General features: G+C 44.1%; 1 protein-coding gene across 2 annotated transcripts in view; it reads right to left on the bottom strand.

The window, feature by feature from the left end:
- Positions 1-950: 950 nt before the first annotated feature.
- Positions 951-9,661, bottom strand: part of PRKAR2A (protein kinase cAMP-dependent type II regulatory subunit alpha) — a 73,117-nt gene continuing 64,406 nt past the window's right edge. For both annotated transcript variants that reach the window (XM_002713397.4, XM_051852472.2), the window contains 3 exons: positions 8,342-8,407; positions 5,157-5,298; positions 951-4,689 (listed from right to left, as the gene is read on the bottom strand). In XM_002713397.4, coding sequence (XP_002713443.2) covers positions 4,556-4,689; positions 5,157-5,298; positions 8,342-8,407 — 342 coding nt within the window. In that variant the 3' untranslated portion in view covers positions 951-4,555. The remainder of the gene's footprint in view (positions 4,690-5,156; positions 5,299-8,341; positions 8,408-9,661) is intronic.

Here is a 9,661-nt window from a genome sequence, read left to right as displayed (position 1 = left end):
AAAAAGAATGTAAATAAATCTAAAAATATTCTGAGTGTTTCTAGATGAGACTAACATTTAAATAAGACGCCGAGGGGCCGGTGCCTTGGCTCACTTGGTTAATCCTCCGCCTGCGGCGCCAGCATCCCATATGGGCGCCGGGTTCTAGTCCTGGTTGCTCCTCTTCCAGTCCAGCTCTCTGCTGTGGCCTGGGAGGGCAGTGGAGGATGGCCCAAGTGCTTGGGCCCTGCACCCGCATGGGAGACCAGAAGGAAGCACCTGTCTCCTGGCTTCGGGATCGGTGCAGTGCCGGCTGTAGAGACCATGTGGGGAGTGAACCAACGTAAGGAAGACCTTTCTCTCTGTCTCTCTCTCTGTCTATAACTCTATCTGTCAAATAAAAAAATAAACAAAAATAAGTAAGGCGCTGAATGTCATCCCTAATGGAAGTGGCCTCGTCCAATCAGTTGAAGGCCTGAATAAAACAGAAGGGTTGATCCTTCCTAGAGTCGGAAAGTATTTGCCTTTCTACTTTTGACTGGGATACTGGCTTTTTCCCTACCTTTAGATTTTTATTGAAACATTAGCCCTTCTGGTCCTCAGGCCTTTCAACTTGGACTGGAACTAAACCATAGGCTCTCCTGAATCCCCAGCTTGTTGACTCACCCTGCAAATCCTGGGATTTGCCCATCTGCATAACCATCTGAGCCAATTCCTTACAGTGAATCTTTTCAGACAAACACACACACACACACACACACAAACACACACATGTACACACACATACACAATTGATCTATTGACTGCTTAGCTGGAGAACCCTGACTGATACATACACTCAGGTCTCTTCTCTAACTGTTAAGGCCTCAAATCCCAACTGCAACAGTGTATCTGACAGATGGGCTCTGTGATGTTTTAGAGTCCTGAAAGGAAAGGACAAACATGACAAGACTACACCAGAAACTCAGACATGATTTGTCAGCCTTTATTAACCAAGAGTGAAGCCGAGCCCTAGAGTTTCCTTTTAAAAAATCCAACCTTGTTTATGGCAAACAATGATTTAATCTTAATGATTTTTAATTATATGTTAATACCACAGAGCAAGAATTGATTGCTTTCTAATCACTTATTCTGAGATTAAAATACAAGTGTAAAACAGTTTAAAATAAGATTCATCCCAATGATTTAAAAAATAATTCCAATTGAAAGACATTTCAAACACTATGTTAGAACTCAGGACCCAACGAAGACCTTAAAACATTTTTACCATTGAGGTAGCACAATAATGCTGAATTTTATTTATTACAATTACAATGAGCTTTAAAAAAACAATGAGAAATCTACCCTTTGCTCAAATTGGGCTGAATGATTTTTCTGCAAATCCCCCATGAGGTTAGTGACAGTTTTTGTCCTTTTTTTTTTTTTTTTAAGTATAAAGATAGCCCTGCAGTATGTAAAAGGAAACCCATGGGAAGGCTGCTTCCCATAAAATAGACATTAGAATCATTGAGGAACGTCAGCAGTCAAGACAGGAGGAACAAGAGGTAATCGTAGTGAAAAACCAAAACAACTTGTATCTTGGCAAGATTGGTTTACAAGTGCATGTCAAGAACAAAAATTCCATCAGCCAACTAAAAACAAAAGATAAAAGATGACATTCATGGTTCTTTTTCTTTTTTCTCTGTGCAAAATGCTCTTTCAGTTTTTCTAAATGAGAGGACTGTCACTGTGACACGACATGAAATGCTGTGTGCCCAGGGTGCTGGCTGGGTGCCACTGGCACCTCTCACTGACTACACCATCATGAGCAGAGAGTCTGGGCAAGCAGAGGAGGTACATAACTTGTCCTTGCTAGAGAACCATCACTTGCTACTTTGCTGCTGAATTTGCTCATTAAACTGCTCAAAGAAAAGCTCTACCCTGGTCTGAGAACCCACAGCAATTCTATATGAAGATTTTGACTAAGAGGACAAGAATACAGGAACCATTCCTTCTGAGAAAGTGGATGGGATAGGTTAGGGGCCAAAAAGAAGGAGACCACTTCAGATTGGACCTCAGGGTTTCCAGAAATTTGTTCTACCATCCAAAAATAGCAGCAAAGCCAGAAAAGAGGGCATGCAGTCCTAATCAATATAAGAGAACAACATAAAACAGTTAATAGAAGGATCTCTTCCCAATCCATGCTCCTTCCTATGGGGACCAACCATCAGTGCAAGGATTACCTGGTACAATGTGGACACCACAGCCCTGAGTTGAATTCGACCTGCCACCTTCGGTTCCTCATGCTTCAGTGAGAACTGGAATGCTGTCAGGTCCTGGCACTGTGCTAATGGCTATGTCCTGTCTGACTCACACCGGTCTCTTTAAAGTCTCTTCTTCAAGCTAGAACCCAGCCTCCTCAAGGTCTGGACTGATGATCCATATGTCAATCAGTAGTTAGAACAGGAGAACTTAAACCTGACAAATTCTACTCTGAAAAACAACAAGGAGGGTTCTGTGAAGGGAAAGACTAGACCAGGATGTGTGAGAACGTGGGATGAAAAGGCCCATGCCTTGCAAGCCTACAGGAGTGACTCTGGCACGGAATTCATGCCAACCCTAATTAACGCTGGTATGGGGGATGGGGAGGGGACATCTGCTCAGTGTTCAAACAGCGTCCTCACAAGGTCTGGGGCTGGACCCTGGTGTCACTCCTGAAGCCCAGTGAAGCTGCTACTTTTACAAGAAACGTGTGGTTCTTGTCTGCTTTCTCAATGTATTCCATAATAAAGCCATGCCATAGGAAAGCAGGACCTTAGGAAAATGTGGGATCTCCACACGGGCTCTCCCAGTACTAGCTGCCTGTTTTAGAGCACTAGTTATAATCTTTCATGACTCTGAGAGCTGCCATGTAGGCTACCGAGGGCAGTCTGAATGCAGTCTTTCTGTTTTCACATCATGGAGCACAAGAAAAAGTAAGGGATTATCAAGGCGTGGTGGGCAACCCACTCTGGAAATTTCTTGGCCACACAGTCCCTGGTAAAAGCAGAGAGTAAATTGTGTGGACAACGGAAGGTAACTGACTGGGCTCCATCACTATCCACAACAGGAATGACCCAAGCTCCAGTATGTAATCTCTTAGGGATTTATTTAGTTATACAAGTTAAACAGAAACAGAAAATCATATTGGAAAGGGCCTCTTGATTTAATATAATTTTGCCTACAATATTTGATATATCTATATGTAAATCTCATACTGCTCCTAGGAGTCCCTGTAGCATCTGATTTTAAGTCATTCTGAAGAAAGAAAATTCACATACCAACTAATTAGGATAACCAATCATAATTCTATCTGATATAATTAAAAGTTTAAAAAGCTTTAGATACAAGCTAAATTAACTTCTCCTGGGATTAACAATTAGAAACCCAACTATCTCAACATCTTAATCAGAAAAACTTTAATTCTCTGAAATGATAAGTGATGTCAATTTTTAAAAATAATAGAATTCACCTTTAAGATGAATGTCTGGGTGAGCTGACAAACTCCCTATATAGGAATATGTCTAAGGAGAATTCCACAGAGAACTTAAAAAGATCTTTCAACAATTTAAAAACTGAAGGCTGTTGGAGCTCTGCAACAATCCTAGAGCAGAAGGAAGGGCTCACTGCAGTACGGCCTCTTGCCAACATACTGCCATCAGCGGGTAGGGCAACGGGATACACGAAATGGCAGGAGTTGCCCAGGGTTAGACAAAGCAATGGCACCTCCAGACCCTGGCTCTTTATAAATGGACAGCAATTCATTCATGAAAACTGCACAGAGGTTAAACAGAACAGAACAAAACAAAAACCTACTAAACATAGTAGAAAACAAAAAAACCCTAACCCAGAAAACCTTTCCTGGCTCTCTACTACCAGTAAAATGCGCTGAACCCAATTTTCTGTTCCAACGTGGGTCCCACTGACCTATGAGTGCTCTAGGAGCTGGCCTGCTGGGCCCTGGGCATCTCTGTGGGTTCAGAGGCAGCTGTGACGTGTGCCACTGGAGCACACACCTCGATCACATCTGCTGCCGTCCCCTATGGTAAAACTTCCAAGGCTGCAATTAGGAACCAATGTCAACTTTCTCAAAGGATAAATGAGGAGACTGAGAGCCACAGCATTTGCTCCCTTGAGAAAGACTGGCTGAGCATGTCTACAGTTACACACAAGGTTTCTGCAGACCTTGTGACGACTTCCAAACGCAACAGTAGCAGCAAGAGAGGAAAGGAGAATGCTTATACTTTGGACTTTGTATCAGGCACTTAAATTGTTGGAGAGACATGCCATTCTGAACCAAAGATGTGAAAACTGGGTTGGAATAATCATTACAAGTGTTCTAATAATGGGCTTTCAGAAGCAAAGTGGAGGTGTGGGTCGAACCTCTGTCCATCCTTTATACTGACTTTTCAAGTTTTCTAAATGCCCATAACCACAGCAATGGCAGCGGCGGTGGCAACAGCAGGAACGGTTCTGTCGTGTCTGTTTTCCGTGTGTGTTCTGTGGCTGACCGGAAGGTTTTGGTGTCACACTGAGAAGGCTCTAGCATGTGGCACACCTACTGCCCAGGGTCGATTAGATCCATGCTGGAGCCAAATATCTTCACCAGCTGTTCCTCATAGTGTGAGATGTTCCTCTTCATGATGTCCATGCAGGGCCCTAGAAGCCTCTCAAATGCTTGCACATCCATAACTGCATTGTTAAAAAGAGGTGAGGGAGAGAATGAATTCTCTACACTAACAATCCAGGTAATTCTCCTCATATGAACTTCTTTCTAAAGGTACCCACAGGGGTCACACTTTGGGATATGCACACATGGAAAAAGGGCTATTTCTATGGGTACACAACAGAACAGTGTCATCCACACTCGACACTTTGCAGAGCCCAGCAGCAGCTGTTCTCCAACAGCCCGGAGTGCCTGCCTCCATTACTGCTCTTTTCATACGGCCTGAAACCTGTACGTCTGTCTTACTCACAGGCTATATTTAATGTTCAGAAATGTTCTCAGAAACAATCTATTCACCCATATCTGGCTGTTCCCACAAACTCTCTACAACTAGAAGTGAGTGAGAGCTCGTGGAGTAAGTCAAGGCTTACAGATGGAAAAATACACTGCATGTTAGGAAAAAAGTTATCACCGTATAAAGGATTTTTCTTACCTAAGCATTTGACATCTCCAACTGCATAAGCCGAAGCAGCTCTGGGTTTGTTGGTGACCAGTGCAAGCTCTCCAAAGTACTGCCCCTTATGGCAGCGGGCAATCTCAACTTCCTGGTTCCCACCATCCTTGTTTGATTTAGTCTGTAGCAGTAGAGAACATGGTCAGGCTGACTTCAGCCGCACACATTCACATTACCTTCCCAGCACACTCCACACAATTACCGAGGAATGCACTTTGGAAACTTTTACCATGTGAAACTCCATGGACTAATCTCAGGAGTATGGTTTAATCAGATGAGTAAGCTTCTCTCTGGGGCTCCACTCAAGTACTAACATCTTTCAGGTAATGGCCAAGTATCTTCAAAGGGTAAGGTAAAGTCCATTTTTTGAGGATGATTCTATTATGGGCCTCCAAAAAGTTCATGGAAAAATGCATGTTACGAAAAAGTTATCCATGGATTCCAACATTTTTTTTTGTTGCATGAAAATGAACTTATATGTTAATTCCATTTTTCAAGAACTTTTTGAAGTATTCTTGTATATTCTCCTCTGGGAGATGCTGACGTCTGAGACACAGTGGAAAAGATAAGATCTTTTTAAATGATGACAATGCTTCTCTTGAGTAGTAAGTCATAACCCTGGGCTACTTGGAGACTCTACTTTTCCCAGAAAACACTTGACAGTGACAAAATTTCTTTTTACATGCTATCTGTAGCACTTAAGTTAGGGCCCTTCACATTTTTCAAGAGTTAGGTAATGAAATTTTAAAATAAAAACTATATTGTATTTGCTATCTAGAGTTTCCTATTATTTGCAGCAAAATCTGTTAAGCTAAACAATACTTTAAGTAAAAAATTATTTGGAATTTACTAATCTCACCTTTAAGAACTACTTTAATGTTATATTTATAGGTGGAAAGATTATTGTTTCTCTTTAGTTTTTTTTTTTTTTTTTTTTTTTTTACAGAGTGGACAGTGAGAGACAGAGAGACAGAGAGAAAGGTCTTCCTTTGCTGTTGGTTTACCCTCCAATGGCCGCCGCGGCCGGCACGCTGTGGCCGGCACACCGCGCTGATCCGATGACAGGAGCCAGGTGCTTCTCCTGGTCTCCCATGGGGTGCAGGGCCCAAGGACTTGGGCCAACCTCTACTGCACTCCCTGGCCACAGCAGAGAGCTGGCCTGGAAGAGGGGCAGCCGGGACAGAATCCGGCGCCCCAACCGGGACTAGAACCCGGTGTGCCGGCACCGCAAGACAGAGGATTAGCCTAGTGAGCCGCGGCACTGGCCCAGGGGTTATTTTTAAAAGTAAACACAACTAGTTTACATGGCTTGACCTTTCCTTCTCCCATACTTCTGTCCTGACTTGAAGTTGATGTGCTGCATCTGAGCCAATGCTATCTTTTCAATTTCTGTGGCATTCTCTGGAAATGCAGATATATTCATATCCGCTCAGTTGCCTCTCCAGAAGAGCACTTATCACACTGTCACACACACGTCAGCTTGCTTAAAATGCAGATTCTGACTCAGCAGAACTGAGACAGAGTCCAAGGCTGCATTTCTGACAAGTCCTTCAACTCCCCAGTTAATGCCACTGCTGCTCCTACAAACCTAGCATTATGCTGTGATCACAGTAGGTGTCAGTGAATACTTGAGAAATGTACATAGGCCAGTGCCGCGGCTCACTAGGCTAATCCTCCGCCTCGCGGCACTGGCACACCGGGTTCTAGTCCCGGTCGGGGTGCCGGATTCTGTCCCGGTTGCCCCTCTTCCAGGCCAGCTCTCTGCTGTGGCCCGGGAGTGCAGTGGAGGATGGCCCAAGTCCTTGGGCCCTGCACCCCATGGGAGACCAGGAGAAGCACCTGGCTCCTGGCTTCGGATCAGCGCGGTGTGCTGGCCGCAGCGTGCCGGCCGTGGTGGCCATTGGAGGGTGAACCAATGGCAAAAAAAAGGAAGACCTTTCTCTCTGTCTCTCACTGTCCACTCTGCCTGTCAAAAAAAAAAAAAAAAAAAAAAAAGAGAGAGAGAGAGAGAGAGAGAGAGTGAGAAATGCACATATATCAGTAGTCCAAAAATTGTAAGAACATAGAAACTTCAAACCAATATGAAACAGATCGCTTCAGGCCAGGGCGTTAACCTGCTGAGCCACAGCGCTGGCCCACTAAATGTATTTTATAAAAATTTTATCCTATAAGCCGGTGCTGTGGCTCAATAGGCTAATCCTCCACCATGCGGCGCCGGCACACCGGGTTCTAGTCCCGGTTGGGGCGCCGGATTCTGTCCCGGTTGCCCCTCTTCCAGGCCAGCTCTCTGCTATGGCCAGGGAGTGCAGTGGAGGATGGCCCAGGTGCTTGGGCCCTGCACCCCATGGGAGACCAGGAAAAGCACCTGGCTCCTGGCTCCTGCCATCGGATCAGCGCGGTGCGCCGGCTGCAGCGGCGGCCATTGGAGGGTGATCCAACGGCAAAGGAAGACCTTTCTCTCTCTGTCTCTCTCTCACTGTCCACTCTGCCTGTCAAAAAAAATAAAAAAAAAAAAAAAAAAATTTTATCCTATAGAGAGTTAGTGTTATAGGTAGCTAAATATAGTTTCCACAGGACAAAAGCAAAAAACAGAGAAATCTAATGATGACAGATTTGCTAGTAAGAATCACTCCTTCCATTTTTAGGTCATTGTTTTTCATATCCCCATTCATCAAATGGCCATCATAACAACTGTCCTAGAGCTCTACCCTGGCAGGACTCTGAAAAGGAAACTAACTTCATTTTTAACACTCATATTTTTTAACTACATATTTTCCATCACAGGTTTTCTATTTTTATTTTGCTTTGTATGAAAAAATTGTATCAACAATTACATAACAAAGGCAAAAGCAGAAGAAACAAAAAGAAATACATTAAATTTCTACCAATATATGGGTTTAAATATAGGATCTTTGTTGGTCTTGTACCTCAAACAATAAAGATGGTTTGACAAGATAAACACATTTCACATTATTCCCAGGTGGTTTCCCAATCAAGTACTAGCCAGGCCCGAACCTGCTTAGCTTCTGAGATTAGATGAGACTGGGTGCATTCAGGGTGATATGCCGTAGACAAATTTCACATTATTTAAAGCAAACTATTACTTTCTGTGTGTACAGGTGACACCTAGATCTTCGCTGGCACACTAGTGCATATAAACTCACCTTGCTTTTAATCAAAATGCTCACTTCCCCAGATTCTATGATGTAAAAGCTATCAGCCTTTTCACCCTGAAAAAAGAGAGGTAAGCTCAGTCATAAAGAGTACTGAAGAGGAACACAGCAATACATCCTTTCCTCATTGCCAGAGCTCTAATTTGTATTTATTTATTTTATTAGTATTTTTTTATTATTATTTGAAAGGCAGAGTTACAGAGAGACAGAGGCAGAGGCAGAGGCAGAGAGAGGATCTTCCATCACTTGGTTCACTCCCCAGATGGCCACAATAGCCAGGGTTGGGCCAGACCAAAGCTTCCTCCAGGTCTCCCATGTGGGTGCAGGAGCCCAAGCACTTGGGTCATCTTCTGCTTCCTTCCCCGGTGTTAGCAGGGAGCTGGATCAGAAGTAGAGCAACCAGGATTTGAACAGATACCCACATGGGATGCCAGTGTTGCAGGTGGTGGCTTTATGGGCTACAGAACAACTCTGGCCCCCAGAGCATTGCATTTCTGAATACTCATGTTGGTCATATGTTGAAGAGTATGACAAGGACAGTAGTCAAGACAGCTGTAGTACCACCTGTCCCTGGGCTCCTTTTTCATTTTCTGAAAATAATTCTGGGACTGCCGTCCTTGCTGTTGGGGGCATATGCCTCAGCCCTTGCACCACCCCTGCTACTGCCTGGGCAGGGGGAGAAGGGGCACAGTGACTGTAATTATTAAACATGAAATCAATTAAAAAAAAAAAAAGACTGCTGTAGACATGGGGCCAGCATTAAACCATTGCCTATGATGCGGCACCACTTCCAATCCAGTTCCTTGCTAATGTGCCTAGGAAAGCAGTGGAGGATGGCCCACATACTTGGGCCCCTGTACCCACATGGGAGACAGATGAAGCTCTTGGCTCTTGGCTTTGACCTGGCCCAGCCTTTACCATTACAGCCATTTGGGTAGTGAACAGGAGCATGAAAGATCTGTCTCACTTTGTCTTTCCCTGTAGGTAAAGTTGACTCCTGACTACTCCTGGAGTACAGGTCTGGGGATAATCTTGATCATCAAACAGATATCAAGGGACAGCATGGAGTAAGTGTCATGGCACAGCAGGTTAAACTGAGATATCCACATCCCAAACTGGAATGTCAATTTGAGTCCTGGCTGCTCTGCTTCTGATCTAGTTTCCTGCTAATTCATCCTGGGAGGCAACAGATGATGGCTCAAGTACTTGGGTTGTTATTACTCATGTGGGAGATCCAGTTAGAGTTCTGGGCTCCTGTCTTTGGCCTGGCCCAGCTCTAGCTGTTGTGGACATTTAGAGAGTAAACCAGAG

This window comes from Oryctolagus cuniculus, chromosome 10 (genome assembly GCF_964237555.1).
Source record: "Oryctolagus cuniculus chromosome 10, mOryCun1.1, whole genome shotgun sequence".
Lineage (NCBI taxonomy): Eukaryota > Metazoa > Chordata > Mammalia > Lagomorpha > Leporidae > Oryctolagus > Oryctolagus cuniculus.
Note: the sequence above shows the minus strand (reverse complement) of the source record. Positions and strands in the feature narration are given on the sequence as shown.